Source organism: Pogona vitticeps, chromosome 7, assembly GCF_051106095.1.
Source record: "Pogona vitticeps strain Pit_001003342236 chromosome 7, PviZW2.1, whole genome shotgun sequence".
NCBI classification, from domain to species: Eukaryota; Metazoa; Chordata; class Lepidosauria; order Squamata; family Agamidae; genus Pogona; species Pogona vitticeps.
In genome coordinates this window covers 1,617,408-1,636,665 of record NC_135789.1, presented here as the reverse complement: position 1 = coordinate 1,636,665, position 19,258 = coordinate 1,617,408, and the positions used below count along the sequence as shown (strand labels likewise).

Here is a 19,258-nt window from a genome sequence, read left to right as displayed (position 1 = left end):
TGAGGCCGAGTGTCTCTTCTCCCCCCCCCACACACACCCCTTTTCCATTCCTATTAAATAATCCCATCTGGTCCTGCTGGGATGAGCTGTTTCCTCCTGCGTTCCCACGATCCTGTAGGCGAAGACCCTGACCCCCGGGGCTGACGTATAAGAAGCCGCGGGAGGCAGTGACAATAATTTTAGTCAGAAGGATCCTCTTTCTGGGGTTAGCTGCTCGAGGAGCTGTGTCTTCGCGGGCCAAGCTAAACAAGCGTTTTCCATGTGTGTGTGTGTCTGTGGGTGGGGGGGAGACGAGGGTTGGAGAGCCGAGAGTGGAATGGATCCTGCTTGGAACCAGACTTCTCCTTGTAACCTCCATTTCTCCAGTTCTTAGCTGGTGGCAAAATGTGGCTCTCAGCTGTTCCCAGAAGGGAAAATGCATCCGCGGGAGTGGCCGGGGTGGGCCCATCGTGGGTCCTGGGGGTGCAAAGTAGCTTCCTGTGGCCTGAATCCACCTGTTTGTCTCAACCAGAGTGTAGACCCCTTGAAGCAATGGGAACTTGCCAATTCAGAGTTTCCAAGCTCTGATAAGGAACCCATGGATGTCACAAGAAGGTAGACCAAAGCGTGACCCCACCTTGGGTCACCCAGGTGTCCTTGGACTACAACTCCCAGAAATCCTGGCCAGCAGAGCTCATGGTGAAGGCTTCTGGGAGTTTCACAGTTCAAGAACATCTGGGGGGGGCAAGGTTGGGAACCACTGGTCTATCTACAGCTTACTGGAAATGGAAATGCTAGAGAGGAGTAATATAACCGTGTTTCATGGGTGGCCCCGTCGAAAACATCTTTTTTGCATATCTCTTCCCAGTTCTTGACTTTTCTCTGGAAAACTTTCCATTTGCTCTTTTTTTTTTCCTTTGGGAAAAAAAATGTTTTTAAAGAACCCTCTTGTTTTGTGAAATTAGTAACAAAGAGGGGATGCCAACATGATCCTTTGACACTGCCAAGTTGTCCCAGCCAGAGAAAACATTTTAATATTCCTAAGTAAGAGTGAAGTCATAACCCAGATAAAAGTAGTGTTCGAGATGTTTTGAGATGAACGTTTTCCAGATAGTTATCCTTAGGAAGGACGTTTGAGTGTACTTGCGGGTTTTTTTAGGGTGGAAAATAAAATAAAAAAAAGCTCATGTGCGTTGTGTGCCATTGCTTCTGACGTCGGTCTGTTTTCACAATGTGTGGGATATTTAAGGAGGGGTTTTACCCGTTGGCACTCGCCATCGAATTTCTGCATCTAAGCAGGGATTTGAACCCAGGTTTCTTGAATCCAAGGAGACCCGGTTCTCACTCTACACCACACTTAAAATGTTGTAGACACTTAAAATAATAATAATAATTATGTGGTGTCAAGTCAATATTGACTTAGGGTGACCTTTTTCCAGGTAGAGAAGACTCGGAAGTGCATCACCATTCTCTTCCTCTAAGGGGAGCCCTGGGGCTGTGCATCTTGCCCAAGGCTACCCAGGCTGGCTCTACTCACAAGGAAGCCTAGTGGTGAATCGAATCCCCAACCTCTGGCTCGGCAACTATCCAGCCATCTTCAGGCATAGAAGACTCCAAGCCAGAATTGAGTTAGGAATTGGCCTTTTTGTTGTGGAGGTTAAATAAAAAGCAGTGCTCCATGTTTTTAAAGAACGCTGACGTAATCTGAAACGTTTCTAAGAATGTTTTAAAGAACATTGTTACGATGTCAGAAGTATATGTAAACCAGTTAACCATCTGTTTTTCAACAATGTTGACTTTAAAGGCGCTTGTTGAAGTGTCCTTTTTGAAGAAACGGTTTGTTTTCCCCTCTTTTTATTGATTTGTTTTAGGATATTTCCATTCCACAGTATGTCACGACGTCTCAAGGCAGGGTGCGGCCGAGGCGACTCCAAACGATTTTCAAGACTCATTCAGCTGTTTAAAAACCATTTAGCTATTCAGAACCCATAAAATAATCTTAAGAAATCAAAAGCTGCGTGCTTTTACAAAAAGACGTCGTAGCTTAACTCAAGCTTTTCTTTTTGTTCTCTGCTTGGGGGCCCCTCGTAGACTAAAGAGGAGTGAATATGTGCATTTAACAAAGGCTTTCAGATAAATAAACTTTATATCAGTGCTTGTCGGTGATCAAGCCAGTGTATGTTTTGGATCAGTGGAAACAAGTCTCTGCTGCAGCCTGTGTTTTAAGATTATTCAGACATATTTCCCCTTGACTTAAGGAGCGCCAGTGTAATCCGTGTCTTGTTTTTTGCTGGCATCTGTCTGCCTGTTTTGGGACTCTGGAGCGCCGAGCTGGGATGTGCATATGTGTGCCGTGACCTCTGAAGAATTCATACCTTGGAGTCCGTTCCCAGGCCCTGGTGCGTGGTTAGCATTTCAGGCTCCTGTAAAGGAGGAAGTGCTGATGACACCGTTTGCTGGTGACGGACAGGGCCCAGCGCAGGGAGGACGTGGCGCCTTTACGGTGCAGATGGCATGCGGTGGTCTTTTTCCAACACGAGCCGGAAAAAAGCCCTCCTTTTCCGTGGCTCCACCTGCTCCTCGGTGGAAGCGGGTGCACATGTTTGTGCCTCTTGTGTGTGCAAGAGAAATTCCAGACCCTTTAAATAGTGCGCTCTGACCCTCTGCAGCCAAAGCTGGCCCAAGTCCCCCCTATCTTTAGACTTCTCTTGAAGGCTCAGTGGAAAAACTATTCGAGGGTAGTTTTTTTCTTTCTTTTTTTTCTGGAGGGTGCCTAGTTTATCCACACACTCACACTTGTGTGTAGGGCTCTCTTTATAGGCCCGAAGGAGGAACAGCAGTGATCCGGAGGGTGGTCACTCTTCTGGCTTGTTCAGGCCACCCATACTTTTTGGGTGCTGAGAACCCCCAGCCAGAAGAATCAGCAGCCTGGTATAATCCGCCTGGTTTGGCTTCTGAATTCCACGTCCCCCTAGCCAGCATGGTCAGTACGGCTAAGGGTGGTGGGAGTCCTAGCCTAGAACCTCTGGAGCTCTCTTGGGTTGCCTGCCCCTAAAATAGAAGGGAGTGCGTTTGGGAAAATGCCTGGCCTCCCGAGTGAATGTAGCTTCCAGGCAGAGCCCTTCCTGTACAAGGTCCCCTATTCAGAGGTCCTGGCATCTCCATCTCAGCAGGTGTTGGATGAACAGAAGTGGAAAAGTCGAACGTGTGTCAGGACACCATAGCAACTCTGCTCCTCAGAGTAAGCAAGACACACTCCCTGTTTAGACTCCTGGGATTTGCTTGGACTGGGATTCCCAGCATGCCTCCCCAGCGGCTCTTCCAGGAGAGGAAGTCCAGCAATGCAGGAGAGCCACAGTTAGGAGAACCTCTGAAATAGGTAATCTGGAGCTAGAGAGGATGGCCGGTTGCTTAGGGCGACTGGGTCAGCTTCACCGTTGTTCCTATGCTCTTCTGCGTTGCTTGTAAGTAACCCAGTTCTTTTCCATTTTCCTGTTTCCTTTTCCTCCCTAGAGTGACCAGCAGCTGGATTGTGCCTTGGATTTGATGAGGCGTCTGCCTCCCCAGCAGATTGAGAAAAACCTCAGTGACCTGATCGATTTGGTGAGTATCGGAAACCCATGGTTTTGCCGAGCCCCTTTGCGATGGTGCTGATGTGCCCAGAAGTGAAGCCGAGTTCCTTGGGTCCGCAAAACCAATAGAGGATCGTGGCCCCTTAAAGACCACTTAAAGAGCAGCAGCCTGAGTCAAAATGGATTGGATTTCGGCGGCAGTAGGTGCAAATTCTGGCATGCTGGTCAAGAGCAGCAGTTGAAGCTTGTCGGTTTCGAGACTGGCCGGGTTTGCAGGCGATGAGAAACCAGGAGGTGGCTTGTTGAATTCTGACTTCTTCGGGGTGTCCCAAGCATCGCAGTAAACAAATCAGGGTTTGTTACCCAGCCACAAAACATGGTTAGAAGCCAGAGTTTGTTATTGCATTCCCTGGTCTGGCTTTTAACTTGTTAACACCAGAACCTGGAGCGCTTCAACAGATTTTATAGCTAAGATGGGTTCAGAAAACTGAACCCATGTTTTCTCCCTCTCTTCTAGATTGCACCAGTTCCTGTCTGAGCTGTGCACCCTTAGCTCCCTCTCCAGTTTCTAGAGCTGGGGCTGAACTTTGACCCAGAGGTGGATTTTCTTTTTAAAGACTCATAACCCTTAAATACCTCTGAGGCCCCCCCCCCCGGCTGTTTGTCAAAAAGGGAGATGTGTCTTCCCTGTAGAATTCTGCTGACAAGAGAGAAAAAATGTCCAACTTGAACATGGAATGAAAAGAGCCCATCTCAGAAGGGTGGGGTGGCGGGGGCTCGGGGTGGACAGAGGCCATTTTTGGGTCACTGCCACTCATCAGTGCCCCCCTCCTTCCATGCTTCCTTGTTCATTAGTGGAACGGAGCGCCTGGCCCTCTCTCGCCACATCTGCTGTTACTTCCTCCATCCGCGGCTGAGCCTGTAATTAGAGTTCATTAGAGCCCTTGTCAGTCACGGGGTCCCCTGGAAGCTCCGGTCTAAAAGAAGCAGCGGGGCTAGGCAGATGCTGGTTGATTTGCCCTGGCACCGAGCGCCGAACTCGAGAATCCAGTGACTAATTATTGGGAAACAGTCAGCTTGGAGTCTCGTCCGCCCATGAGAGAATTTTGGAAAGTGCTGTGGGAGACCAGTGTGGGATGTGAGCTTGGGTTCATTATGGGGGTTTCATGTGGCCAAGGACTAAGTGAGGTTTTCCACTCTGGATCTGTGGTTCAATGCCACCGTTCATTTTGCCTGTTGCCAGAAAATTAACACCGACGACAGCCCGAATTCTTGAGGACTAGCAACCCACAACAAATGCAAGCAGCTTCTTATGCTGCCCATTTCCCCTTAACACCTTGATGGTTAAGAGCTCTTCCCCGCCTTCTCCTCCTCCTCCTCGGGGTTTCGAAAGGGGTGGCCTCCGTGGACTTGGCGTCCTTTCTCCAAAGAGGGCTGAGCGCATCGGACACGGTGTGTTTTCACAGCTATCAATGCCGAAAGCAGCTGCCGGGGCTCCGGATCAAGTGTTATTGGCTGAAATTTCGGGGACTTGGCACGATCGAAACCGTGCCCCTCTCGGCGCAAGCCAGTTTTCCACTCGGCGAGTGTGGCTGTAAATGGAAATGTCTTCAGCTTAGAAAAAGATTACCATCAAGGCATTCGGAACTCATTTTAAGACCTCTTTAAAAAAAAGAAAAGGAAAGCATTCTCGGAGGCAGCCAAGAGAGGTCTCGTATAAACTGAGCGGCAGACAGTCTTTAAACGTAGTCCCGCTGCTTCTCTTAGCTCGCTTTTCGAGGCGCTTTGAATCTGGTCAGGAGGGCTTCCCCGTCCGAGCCAAAAGTTTGAAGGTGCTTCACCAAACCAAAGGACCTCCTCCCGCTGCTTAACACTGTAACACTTAAATATTCTTTAAACCTGTCAAATAGGTGATCAGGGCGAATTCTCTCGGAAAATAGGTGACAGGTTCTGTCCGCTACGATAAATAGAAGGTGTTCTGGATGCTACTCCTCTGCTTCTTATGTGACATAGGTGGGGAACCTGTGTTAGTTTCCAAATATTGTACTACATCTCCCATCATTCCCTCGTATGGGCTGTGCTCATTAGTATGGCTAGCAGTTGTTTTCCAAGGAAGCCCGCAGAGCCCCATGTCCCTTGTATCTGGGGGAACATTTTGCCATCCCTCTCAGCATGATTCTGGGGTTGCTTTTCCCCACGGCATCCTATCTTACGCGGGAACTCCTCGGCGGAAGCCCGGTTTCGGTGTCGCGCCCTTGAGAGGCCAGCTTAGCGAGTCCCAAAGGCACTTTTTTGAAATTGTGGTAGAGGAGGTTGATGGTCTGGTGCAATTTCTCTATTGGTATGAATTCCGAAGACTTGGAAGGCATCTCCTCTTGATCTGCTGCCTGCTTTTTTTTTTCAGGGGGTGGGGGGGAAGCGGATTTTAATTTGCCCATCGCTGTCCCAGCTTTTGAGCAGGAAAGAAGCGAGACTGTCCTAGGAAGAGTGATCTGGTTTCTAACTCCCCCCCCCCACCGCAGCACAGGTGGCTGATGATTCGGAAAGAGGACTTTATTTTTTAATTAAAATTCTGTCCTCCTACCTGCTTGACTAACTCCGGACAGATTCGTGTTTCAGAAGGACAAGGGGATGCTTGTCCTATATGCGCCGTTTAATACAGCCTCCTTGTTCTTTCAATTTGTCATTCCTGTTCTCCGAGACCCCCCTCCCCGGCTGCTTCAAAATGTTGCCACCCCTTTTACAACCTGTTTCCAAAGAGGGCTCTCATTCATTCCCTCTTTGCAGGAACAATCAATTACCGAAAAAAAGGTCCAATTTTTAGGAGACAGTCTCCGGTTTCAGAGTGACCCGGGTCCAGATATGTGTGTGAGAGAGAAAGAGAGTCTCTCTCTCTCTCTCTCTCTCTCTCTCTCTCACTCACTCACTCACTCACTCACTCACTCACTCAGACACACACACACACACACACACAGACAGACAGACAGACAGACAGACAGACACAGAGTTTGCAGGAAAATAGGATGTCAAGAATGGGGTGCGTGGGAGAGAAAGAAAAAAGAAAAGAGAGGAGGAGAGAATGAGGAGGAAACCAAAAACAGACGAAGTCATTTTAAAGAACAAGGAAAATAAAGCCTGAAGAAACAGTAAAATTAAGAGTACTGCAGTCTCAGTTTCTAAATGTGAACTGAACGCCACGGCTTCCTTTAGGGAGCCGATCCATTTTGTATTTTGAACCTCCTCTTTTCCGACGGCTTTCAGTTTTTCCCAGCATTATTGTCTTTTTCCTGGTCACGAGAGCTCAACCCTTTTTTGCTGACAAGGGGATGTTTTTCTAGCCTTTCTCCTACCCTCTGTCAGTCATGGTTAGGGTTAGAACTCAGAAGAAGTTACTTTTCTGGACTACAAACTCCCAGAATCCATGGCCGGGCCCCACGCTCCCTCTCGTTTTTCCGGAGCGCTGCGTGGCGGCTCCGCTCCCGGTGTGTGGCGTCCTGGCAGTGACCGGAAGCAAATGGGAGGAAACAGTCGCTTGGCTGCGTGCACCCGTTTGCAGGGTCGCACGTGCGCAGCCGAGAAGGGAACGTTGGTTGCGCCTTCTCAGGACGTGCCTGAAGTCGGACAGCTTTAAGCAGCGTCCTTTTTGCTTCCAGAGACAGCTCACAGGCTTGATGGTCTTTCTGGCAATCCGGGGTATTCACAAAGCTGCACCCCATTTCAACCCCCTCTTCCCATCGGCTTTCTTCACTGTCCAGCTGTCGGAAATACGAGCGTGAGGATGGTCTTGGTCTCCAGGGACATATCCTGGCACTTGATTATCTTTTCTAATTCTGTTATGGCTTCTTTTCTGAGTCTCAGAATTCTTCTGATTTCTGGAGCCGTGCATTATTGTAATGGATGGATGGGTGGGCTAAGCTGCTACAAGTAAAACAAAAAAAAGGAAAGTAACCCAGTGTCTGAAGGCATCTTTAAAACTTGCATATTTACTTCAGTGGGCTTCTAAAGGTTACAGTCCGCATTGTGAGCCTGCTTTTCTTATGGACTAGTGACTTGCAGGTTTATTTGCCAAAGACTAGACATTTCTTCTCATCCTTCAAATATTAAAGCTGCACATTGGTGTATTGGTGTGTTGCCCCCCCCCCCCTCTTTTTTAAATTAAATGACATGTGTCAGGTAACCATATATTTTTTTTCTTGAAGTTAACTAGCCTAGTAATGTTTGGCAAGGAGCCTGGAAAATATACGGAACTCCACCTAGAGCATGAGCTAGTGGAAAAAATTAAAGCCGCCGTTCACGGGCAGCTTATTCTCTTTGCAGCTCTTGGATTTCCACTCCATTATAAATATTTACTGTGTTTAAAAACCTCTGCCATTGCCCGGCAGCCCCTGACATGGCAAGGAGCGAGGCCCCTGCGGCACGCACAGGACGGCGCACCGGGCACGTGGCTTTACGAGACCACACCGGCGGCTGCGGTGATGAGGGCCAAGTTCAAGACGGCGTGTGTGCAATGTACGGATTAAACACGCTGTGATCCACGCACCGTGCATCGGGTGAAGGAAATGTGTGGTTAGTCTGCCACATGTGAAGAAAAGTATAGACACCCGTGAGGCCCCACAAAGATTGTGTTTTCGGATCACAACGGGGCGTGGTTTGGTTTGTCGCAGCCTGGCTCTCGGGCGACAGGCAGCTGAGGTTTCAGAAGCACGTCTGTCTCACTTTGGCTTTACTTTCTCTCCCCCCACCCCACTTTTTCCTCTTTTTTCCTGTCAGGTCCCAAGCCTCTGTGAAGATCTCTTGTCCTCCGTTGACCAGCCTTTGAAGATCGCGCGGGACAAAGTGGTGGGGAAGGATTACCTCCTCTGCGACTACAATCGGGACGGAGACTCATACAGGTGACTGCGGTGCCCCTCTCTCTCCCCCCCCCCCCCGCCTCCAGTTCCTCCACTCTCTGTGGCAAATAACATAGGCGTACAAGTGTGTGGCCCCCTCTTTTGACGCTCGAGAGTCATTGGGTTCACCAGGGCCTTGCCTCCAGTTCAGTTTAGAGAAACCGAACTAAAAGTGTCAGGAAATCCTCACCTGTGGCAGCAAGGGTGGAGTGATGTGGCTCTTAAGCCCTGCTTCCACGAGTCACAACGTGCCTTTGCTAAGGTCTTCGTTTGCCAGGGTTAAGCGCGCCCGGTGGTTCCGCCTGCGTCCGGGTCTGCCCTTTGGGAAAGTTCATTTGGTGGGACTACCGACTCCCTGCATCCCCTAGTGGGGCTCCTGTGAGAAGCCCTCGAAAACACCGCTCCAAATCCTGGGTTGGGTCTTCTCATCGCTCGGCGATGAGGGAGAGACGAGGAGCCCCGATCTGTGGGAAAGGCAACCACACGCAGGAGACGGAAGCTGCGAAGCCAGGGTGGGGAAGGACAGTGGTCCTGCCAGAGCCTCGCCTTGCGCCTCTTCCGGGGACAAAAATCAATCCTTTTTTTGTAGTAAAAGGGAAGGTTTTGGGGTCTTCCTCTGTAGGTCATGGTGAGGGTCTGTATTTTTCCAAGTGACTTGTCTGGACCACCGCTCCCAAGAATCTGTTCCTGTGCTGGCAGCTGGATTCTGGGGGGTGTCGTCCAGAAAAACCAACATGGCCCAGCCTTACAAAGCAGGCGCGTGGATGGTCGTGGAGCACCGCACGCCCACAGAGGTCTTGCCCTCCCTCACGAATCTAAAGATCAGTTTCACGGAAACCTTGTCCCCTTCGCCTTGTGAAGAATCTCGGTCCACAAGGGAATTTTTTTTTTTTTTTTTTTTTTTTTTTTTTTGCCATCGCCACACGTCCCCAAGGCAGCGAGTCACATTTTCACAAGCCCCTCCGCCTTGTCACAGTGGAGGTTTGGTCCGAGGGGATGATGAGGTGGGCTCGTTTTCCAGCTGCAGCTGGTGGAGGACGCCAGTTAATGCTCACATCTGGAGGAAGGCAACAGCTGTGGCATCTGGAGCCTAAAAGCTGAGTGTTTCTTTCTCTCTCTCTCTGTCTCTCTCTCTTGTGTGTGTGTGTACACCCCTGCACACACACTGTCTAACAACCCTGAGCGCCCCCCTGGCCCTCTCTGGACGTTCCTAACCTTGCATTTCCGTCCCTTTGCTGAAATAGAATCTTTTATTTATTTACTTATTTATTTATTTATTTGTGGAGGGGGATATTTTGTGCCATCGGCCCCCTTCGGATCCCGTTCACTCCCAAGAGTCGTAATTCTCTTTCACGGGCCGGTTCAGAGCTTGGCGCGTTCGGCCCAAGAGGACTCGTCCGTCTGCCTTTCCTCCAAACAGCCTTCCTTTCTAAGCTTTTAAATGCGTCCTGACAGCTGAGTGGCTGTAAACCTGTTTTGGAGGAAGGCAGTGTTATGAATTTCTTGTGGATAAAATTACTACTGTAGCCAGTGTTCTTTAAAATAGACATTTAGTACATCTCTGTGTGTGTGTGTCTCTCTCTCTGCGTGTATCCCCTTTCTCTGTCTTTCTCTTTTGGGGGGTGGGACACATGTTGGTGTCTTAGGCCAGAAAAGTGCGAAGTTGCGACTGTAGGGCTCTGAAATTCCATTCCCTACATTGTGCAGGAGAGATCTGTTAACTGCAGTTAAATCAAGCCCACCTTGTTAAAGAAAGGCAGGCGCTGACGGGCTGGAGAGGTGGAGGAGGGAGCCCGATGCCTTGTTCTCCAAACTTAGATGGGTGTTCTTAAGTCCCCAAACAGGAAGAAAGCTTTTCTGCCTCCTCTAGTGAGTTTTGACGGGAGGAAAGCTCAGGGCTGTTTCCTTCCTTTTCTTCATCCGTCTTAGTGATAAGTTTTCAAAAATAAATAATAAATAAATAAATAGAAAAGCCATAACAACTTGCAAATCCATTTTAAAAAGCCTTTCTTTTCATAAACTCTTCCTTCCTGATATTTCTATTCCGGCTTTAGCGCTAGATCCATGATTAATCTTCCCGAGGCAGCATGAAAGGGTTTGTTTTAAGAATAAGATTTCAAGTTTTTTTTAAAAAACTTCAGAGCCGCCAACCGTTTTTAAGAAAAGAAAAAATTGGGACAAAGCCGTTTAGAAGCTGCAGATGTTCGTTGTTGGTTTAATTTCATTTATTTCTCTGTTGCCCAGCGGCAAACAGCCTTCTGTGGGGTTTACAACCGTCAAGGCAGGAGCCGGTTGATAAGACAAGCCAGCGAAACAATTAAATGGGCCAATCCAGCGTCCAGATATGAAAATATTAGGGTGCTGAAAGCAGGTAGTAAAGCATAATAATGGGAGTGAGAAAGGAAAGGCTGAACAGAAATGCATAGAGGTGGAGGTGGGGGGACCGTGAGCAGATTCCTGTTGCAAGGGTGTTCTAGAAACAGGGTGAGGGCTTTTTCACGGGTAGCTTCCCATCACACTCTGGTGGGCAGTGGTGCTCATAAAACGGCCCTTTAATGGGAGTCTTTGTTGGGAGGAGCACTCCAGGACTGAGTGCTTGAGGATTTGTAGGTGCGGAGATCATGTGATAGGCAGGACGTTCTCATTCGAGCATCACTACAGAAAAGTCTAGCAAACCCAGAGAAGACCCTTCCTATGGAGATCTTTTGTGGCTGACTGTCTCAGGCGGAAACCTGCCTGCCTCTTGGACCCTTTTCCTTCAGTCACATCATCCCCCCACCCCTCGGTTTTCCTGCAGGAGAAGGCCAAGCTTTAGGTTGTAGGCTTGGTCCTCCGATGCCGAGCTCCAGAGACCAGTCCCGCCATGAACCTCGCTGGTCCACCGTCAAGAATGACAAAAACGTCAACGCACACCCCCGTTTCAGAAGGAGTCCTCTTTTCCGCATCTCCCGTATTGACCATTTTCTGTCTCCCCTTGCAGATCACCGTGGAGTAACAAATATGACCCGCCCCTGGAAGATGGAGCGATGCCGTCCGCTCGCCTGCGCAAGCTTGAGGTGGAAGCGAACAATGCGTTTGACCAGTACAGAGATTTGTAAGTTAGCTTGTGCCGTCTGTCGCGTGGGTCTTATCGAGGGCAAGGGTCATGGGGATGGCCCCGAGGACAGATCCATTCGAGGTCTTTGAGAAGGCAGCTCAGAGGGTTTTTTTGGGGGGGAGGCATGAGGGAAAGGCAAAACCTGCTAAAATAATGCCCTTTGTAGAGTTGGTAATATTTCTTTGTCTACGGCACACACCAGTCGCTGTTCTGCCCTGCCCTTCTCGTGATGCTCCCAAAGGACAATAGTCTGTCGTTTTAGCTTTTCCAGTGGAGAATTCAAGGCTTGATTTGGTCTGGGTCCTGTGGATCTGTGTTTTTCTGGCCTCCCCGACCTGTGTGTTCCTGCACCTTGTTTTGACCCAAGGAATGTCCCACCAAGAGTTGGGGGGTTCCCTCCCCTCCCGCCCCGAGGGGGAGCATTCCAGGTTCCCACCCCTGGCCCGGCAAACTTCCCAGTCATGCCATTGCAGACAGATTTTGTTCCAGTCGAAACCCGCCTTCTGTTAAGAGGCCGCCACCTGCGTTGGAACAACAAGCCGGCCTTTTTGCAGGGCCCGGACTAGGAACAGTTTCCTTTTTCCACCCGATTTAACCTTCCTCTTCGGTGGGCCATTTTTGGTGGGTCCAGCCTTGCACCTCGTTTGTGACCAATCAGACACCTCGTGGTGCCCCAACCAAGGTTAGCTTCGTGTCCTTTCTTTGTGGTTTTGAGAGGCTTAAAAGCACAGCATGTTGAGCAAGAGGGTCATCGGGGCAGGGGAGGGGGGTGAGAGCCACGTAAACGCCGTTTCACGGCCTTTGAGCCGACGAGTCTGTCCTTTGCCCACAGGAGACCAGCCTCCCATCAGGGCCCAGTGATCTGGTTTCTCTTCCACCTCTTCTCATCCTTGTTGGGGGGTTCCCAGAGGCCTAGAAGAGGGTAGATCCAGGGGTTAGGGTGTCTCCCCCCCCTTGTTGTTTTGAAGGAAGGGCTCTGAGAAAGGAGCGGAGACGTCCTCCCAGGTGGAAAGACCCCCCCCAATCCATCAGTGCGTCCAAGGCAGATCTGGGGCGACAAGGCGTGACGGCCCCCCGTGGCCAGATGGGGAACATGACAGAAACCAGTTTCCATCCTCAGAAAGCAGCCTTCTTCCTCCCCTGTTTTGTTTCAAGGACGGTTGTTTGGTGTTTTTGATTAGTTCCTCGTGCGCACTAACGCAAGACAGCCCCGCGCATTCCTGTGCCCTTAGGCAGCCCTGGATCCCTCGCCGTTTTGTATGCTTCTCTGCATTCTTCGGGTTTGGATCTGCTGCAGAATCCCTTAACCCTTTCCCTTTCGCAAGGCTGTAGCTCTCAAACGCTTCCTGAAAGCCAAGGCGCACGCCTGAAAGTGAAGCAGAGAGCATCTCTGGAGAGATGGATCGTGGGAATGTGTCTTAGCAACCCGTCTCGGGTAAAAGCAGGGAAAGATCTACATAAATCGAACGAGCAGGTCCAACCCTCTCTCTAGACTGCTTGCGGCTCCTCTTGGTGGTATATAAGACTCTCTTCTTCGCTGGGGAAGGGGGGAAAAATCTGCTCCGTCAGCCTTCTCCCACGTTGGCATTTTTAAAAACATCTTATTTTTCCTGTTCCAAAGGCAGAGAGATTAACCAAATTTGGGCAAATGTTTCCAAAGCACACTTGGAACAAAATCCTTCCCCTTGGCACTGGGCAGATTCAAGAGAGAGAGAGAGAGAGGGGCTCCCGCGAGGCCTGCTTGCTTGAAGGGCGACCCTAACGGGGTGGGTGGGTGGCTGGACATAGAGAGCGATTCCAAGCCATACTGTTCAGAGGCCCGCCAAGCACTCCCTTCCTTGCTCCAGGCCTGGATGACAAATGGGCTCTTTTCCCTTTCGTGTGCACGGGTTCTGGAGCTAAATTCTCGCCTGGTTTTAATATTCCGGCATCCATGTGCACCTCTGGCATAGCGACGGGGAACGGAGTATTGAGAAACACAGCTGTGCTTTTGCACGGCAGCATCTCAGGCGCACCGCGTTTTCCATCTTCTGAACGGCTGCGTGACTTTAAGCCTCCAGAACCTCTGGTGTTTTAGGCCCCGTTGAAAAGCGTCCTAAGCAGGGGAAGATGCGGGGATGCGTGCGTGTCCTGTTTCCCCTTTCCTGACATTTTGGAAAGTTCCTTTTGGGCTTCAGCTCTCCGGAGTCTGCAGAGGGGTAACCTCCCTCCGGCCTTCTCTGCCCCCACGGCTCGTGGCGCAGCTTTGAACCGAACCCGAAACTTAGGGCAGTTCTTTGAAGGAATAGCTCCGAAAGTCTTGGGGTGCTCTGCTGGGCAGAACCCGCTTTTCTTGTATTCAATACGGTATTTTGCTTCCACTCTTGCAGCTGGGGGCCCTTGCTGGTGGCCTCTGGACGCCCTGGCCCCGTTCTCTTGGCACCAAGGGGCCACGAGGCTTGCGTGGCCTCCCCCGCCTTCCTCGGCATGAGGAGCATCCTGGACTTATCCAGGTGGGGGTTGAGAATGCCTTAGAAGTCACGCGATCACCCCCTTCCTGCATCCAGGCTTTTCACCCTATGACGTGCTTTGCCATCAACTTGGGTTTTTTCTTTATTTTCTTTATTTATTTTTGGCAACCTGTTATGGAATAAAAGCTACACGAATCCAAGTGTAAGATTAGAAGGCCTTCGAAGGCAGTGAAACTGCTCAGAAGAGGAGGATTAAGAATCTGCTTCTGACTTTTATCAGTTTGCCAGGCGTGTGTGTCTTGTACGTATGTTTTCCATGGCCCCATCTGTAGAGGTGGACTCGGTCCGGCCAGGACGGAGGTGAAGCGCTGGGCTGGGGCTTTCTCCACTGCCCACAAACCCATCAGGAAGGTGCAAAATAACAGCAGAAGCCTGGGGGGCCTCCGTCTGGCTTGTCATCTTCTGGCCGTCCGCCCCCCCCCCCCCCCGGGCCCATCTGGAGGCAGTGCATGGGGGGGTGGGCGGGGGGGGGAGCTACTCATTCCGTCTCAATCTGCCCTTTGTTCCCCCGGAGCTGGCAGCCGCCTCCCATGCCTGTCCTGAGCCACCCAGCTGCCCACCAGATGTGCACGCTTTGGGAAGCCTCCCTGGCAGGAGAGGGGACCGCATACCAAACCGACTCAGTATGTTTGCTCAAGGGCGAACCTGCACCTGTGTGTGTGTGTGTGTGTGTGTGTGTGTGTGTGTGTGTGTGTGTGTGTGTGAGAGCAAGGGAGGATTTGCCAAATACCTGCGTTTTGGAGCCTTGGGCTGCGTCCTCGTCCGGACAGATTTGCTTAAGCTGTGGCCGAGGAACAGCTGGACCAAAGGGGGGGGGGGAGAGAGAGTGAGACTCACTCCCTGTCTTTCTCTTTCTCTTTCTGCAAAACTCTCCATTTCCTTCAGGCAGGCTTTCAAGACATCTGCGTGGCCATGTTCCTGTTCTATGTGTGTGCTGAATATTGGCCGATGCCTCTGCCGTTACTTCTTTGCTGGAACGTAAGGTCACGCCTGTGGTCACGCAAGACTCTTCTGTGCGCCCCAGACTTTGGAAAATCCCTTCTGAACTAATTAATCAGCGTTACCAAGAGGCTTGCCCTGTGGCTTTTTGATTTCATTCTCCTGGCAAGCAACGGCCTGCCGCCACCGGGGCCCATTCATCACCAAAGCACACACGTGGGGGGGGGGTCTTTGGCAGACAAGACTGTGGGCCGAGTGACCCCTGGTGGGCACCTGGGAGAGAAAGACCCACCAACCGTGCGGGTAGAGAGGTCGTTTCGGGCTGCAGTTCCCATCACCCATATCGAGTGGGGAGGAGCGATGGGACTTGGAGTCCAACGTAATCCGGAGAGCGACGTGCTTCCGGTTGCCACGAGGGAGGTCTGTCAAAGCAAATGGCATTTAGGGGAAGGGGAGACAGAATGAGCTTGTCCGCCTTCATGACAGTTTCTGGGGAAGACATGTTCTCTCCGGGACAGTGGCTGCTGGGTTCAAATTCCAGAAGGGGGGGCGGAATGGGTGGGTGGGTCCCGCTGGCTCCTTTTGTCTCTCGGCCACCCTTTCCACTCAGGCCTGCCGTAGCCTCCCTGACTTCAGCATGGAGAAAAGAGCAGGGGCGAACCTTCCGTTGTTGGCAAGAGAGGAGGGGAGGGGGCTAAGCATCATCACGACGTCGCTAGCCCTTGAGCCGAGCGCGGCTCGGAAACCACCGAACGATGACTTGACTTCCCTCAGGAGACTCGAACCCAGGCCCAGAGCCAGCTTGGAAGGGCCTCGCCCTAGCATTTAAAACAGCATTAATGCTGGATTTGATTCATTAAAGGCACAAAAGGCGTCCGAAGTGTTTCCATGTGTGCGCTTTGCTCGGATGGCTTTTTGTGGTCTAGGACGACGTTTTAGCACGTTCTTAAAACATGCCCGTGGAATCTTTTATTTAAAAAATCCCATAAATTTGACGTGCGTAAAAATGAGAGCTTTTCCTCCTTGCCCTTGCCCGGCTCTCTTGCCATCTTCACCCCCAGGTCATGCCGTCAGGTCAAAGAACGGAAGGGAAGGAGATGGTTTTCAAGCCCTCGTCCTGCCCGCTTCTCCGTCCCCAGTAAAACGTTTCGTCCTCCGAGCAGGCTGGTAGAGTCGGTAGCTGGAAAGAAAGGGCTTGTTGGTGAGATATCATACCACCTTTTCCTAAAGGTCTGGTTAGCTTTGAGTTGTTGTTTTTGTATTGGAGGGGGTCCTCCCCCTTCAATCGGAGGCACGCTTGAGTGTTAAACTTGAAAAGGCTTGGTAGGCACAAGCCCTTTTCTCCTGGGAGAGGCTCCCCACTGCCCCCCCCACACACCTTGGGGTCTGTAACTCAGGGGCAAAGTGCTTGGGGTTTCTTTTTCGGGGGTAGGGGTGGGGGTGGGGGAGAAGGTCACAGATTTAATCCCGGCATCTTTACATAAGGCTGGAAAAAAATCCAGCCTGAGATGTGGAGAGCGATTCCTGGCAGCTGCAGGCATCACTGGACGGGAGCAGGAACTCATGCAGAGGTGCAACAAGGCGGACTCTTGAGGATGTGAGCCCCCTCCCTCCTCGACCTGATTCCCTTTGTTCTTCTTCTTCCCGTATAGGCTACCTTTTCCTCTAATAACCTCAAGACCGGCCACAGCTGCCTCCTCTTCCTCATTGATTGGCGCTCGTGGGCTGGGAGGGAGGCCGTTTCACCCCGGCTTTGGTGCCCGCTGGATGTCATGCCTGGGGTTTCGCATACGGTTAAGAGCGAGTGGCATCCAAAGCTGTTTTCGGAATCCCTTTCTTTGCAGAACCAAACAAAGCCCATTTTTGCCGGAAGAAGAGAAGTCCCCCTCGGCAGTTTGAAAGGTGGCTCGCCGGACGCCTTGCTTTCTTTTCCAAGCCATTCTCGGAGCTTCCCTTTCGAGCTCTGTCGGGATGGGCCGTAAATCGAAACACCCTCTCTCTGCACACCAAAGGGAGAGGCTGGGGGCACCCGGCAGGTCACCTCTGTTCCCCTTTTCCTCTTAATTAGGCAACCTTGTCGTAGAAGCTGTGCGGAGGGGTGTGTGTATGTGTGTGTGTGCGTGTGTGAAGTTTTGCTTTTTTCCAGCCATGCTAGGCGAAGAGAGGAGTGACGCAGAGGAAGAACAGGGCTATAAAACAGCGGTTTTAAGTTTCAGCTGGGTTTCCAGCCTGCTTTTTCACAGCTTGTTGCCCTTAATTGGAGTCCATGGGGTTGCGTTGCCCTCCAGTCATGTGGGAGCCTTGCGGCTTTCCCTGCAGGGAGGCTTGGCAGCTTCCCCCCTTGCCCCAGATGTCTGGCAAGTGATTTCAATTCCTTTTGGGCCCGTCTGCCTCGTCCCCCAGACTCAAGGCGAGTCCCTCCTCTCTCTCTCTCTCTCTCTCTCTCTCTCTCTCTCTCTCTCTCCCCCCCCGCCCCCAGGGCCTCCTTAAGGCAAAACCTATAGACAAGACCCAACGCTTAGGAGACTCCAGAGGATTAAAAATAGGGAACAGAGGGAAAACCCTGGGTGCTGTGATCTGGGTGAAACAAACACCCCAGCCGGGATCACCTGCACCCTCATAATCAACAGACTGGAATCTCTGCCTCCAGACCCCTGGTGCCTGTGTCCTCCACCTGCAAGTCAGAGCAATTCTGCAATTCCCTGACAATGTGCACAGTTTTATTCTGAGTTTTACCAGGGACAGAACGCCGTTGGGGGCTGGGCTGGGCACCGGAAGCCAGTGGGTTCAGTAGGAATCTTCCGTCCATTCGTCCTTCTCTCCCGGTTTTGCAGCCGCAAGGGCTAGAGACGTCCTTTGCAAGCAGTCGAAAGAAACCAGAGCAGAGGCTTCCAGGAAAACACCACTTTGGGTAGAATTTTACAGAACCATGTGTGTGTGTGTCTGTGTTTTTTTTTTTTTAAATCCTTCTTCTCTGCTTCTGATCAGATGGCTGGGTTGTTTCCCCCCCCCCCTTTCCTCTCCCTTCTGGCTCCAGGTATTTTGAAGGGGGCGTGTCCTCCGTCTACCTCTGGGACCTCGATCACGGCTTTGCCGGCGTGATTCTCATTAAGAAGGCTGGCGACGGATCAAAGAAGATTAAGGGTTGCTGGGATTCCATCCATGTAGTGGAAGTGCAGGTACAGCCGGCACACGCTCTCTCTCTCTCTCGCCTCTCTGCGGCAGCCTTTGGTTCCTAAGGGGTTAAAAAGAAGAAGAAGAAGAAGAAGAAGAAGTAAAATAAGCAACAACGCCTCCCCCCAGACCCACACACACACCTTCTCATTAAATTCCAGGCAGCTAATGAGCACACAGGTGCTTGGGTGAACCATGTAATATTGTGCGAGGCTTGTAAACGTGACTCTCTCTTCCCCTCCTCCACTCTCCGGCCCTCCATTTTGCAGCCCACTCACTCTGGCACCAACTTCTTCTTATTCATTTGGAAACGTTCCCCTTCAAGCGGTTTGGAAGGAGACCATTCCATGGGGGGGGGGTGTTCCATCCAAAAAGTGGCCCAAAGACCTGAAAAATACCCTCTTTGCTGCCTACCCTTGGCACGGGGTGGTCGCTCAGGCTGGGTTTTTCATCCCCCCCCCTTTAGCTTGTGGACGTTTGGAGGGCCGCGACAGCGCAGGGGTGAGAGTCGCGTTGGTTGCTTGGATCTCCTTTGCTCACGTATCAGGGAAAGGGTGTGTGTGTGTGTTGTTGTTTCCCTTTTTTCTCTGTGGCTTAACTTTGGCTCGACAGGCCAGCGGGAGACCCGAGTGCGTTTTCCTCTCCGGCCTCGGGAAGTTTGGCCGTCGACTTGGGAAAAAGTCGAAAGAGCACAGAGTGTGGCTCCAGAGGCTGCCGTGGGGAAGGGGGATGATGGTGGGGAAAGCAGGCTTTGGGCCCCGCTGGGCTAACGTTCCCCCCTCCGCTCCTTCCCGTTCCCTTCCAGGAGAAGTCCAGCGGCCGTACGGCCCATTACAAGCTGACCTCCACGGTGATGCTGTGGTTGCAGACGAACAAAACAGGCTCCGGCACAATGAACCTCGGAGGCAGCCTCACCCGACAGGTACGTGGGACAGAGAGAGAAAGAGAGAGAGAAAGAGGGGCGCTCTGCCCTTCTCTTAATCATTTGCAGGACTCTACTGGCTGCGTTTCCAAACCATGCCCCGTTTGTAGAACTGCCAGTAGAGGAACCGTAGAGAGTCATAAACCACGTTTATGTGGTCCTGGCTCAGGTGGGAG

General features: G+C 51.3%; 1 protein-coding gene across 2 annotated transcripts in view; it reads left to right on the top strand.

The window, feature by feature from the left end:
- CAPZB (capping actin protein of muscle Z-line subunit beta) overlaps positions 1 to 19,258 on the top strand; it is a 41,331-nt gene that overhangs the window by 15,690 nt on the left and 6,383 nt on the right. For both annotated transcript variants that reach the window (XM_072977495.2, XM_072977496.2), the window contains exons 2-6: positions 3,493 to 3,582; positions 8,322 to 8,443; positions 11,421 to 11,534; positions 18,024 to 18,165; positions 18,966 to 19,082. In XM_072977495.2, coding sequence (XP_072833596.1) covers positions 3,493 to 3,582; positions 8,322 to 8,443; positions 11,421 to 11,534; positions 18,024 to 18,165; positions 18,966 to 19,082 — 585 coding nt within the window. The remainder of the gene's footprint in view (positions 1 to 3,492; positions 3,583 to 8,321; positions 8,444 to 11,420; positions 11,535 to 18,023; positions 18,166 to 18,965; positions 19,083 to 19,258) is intronic.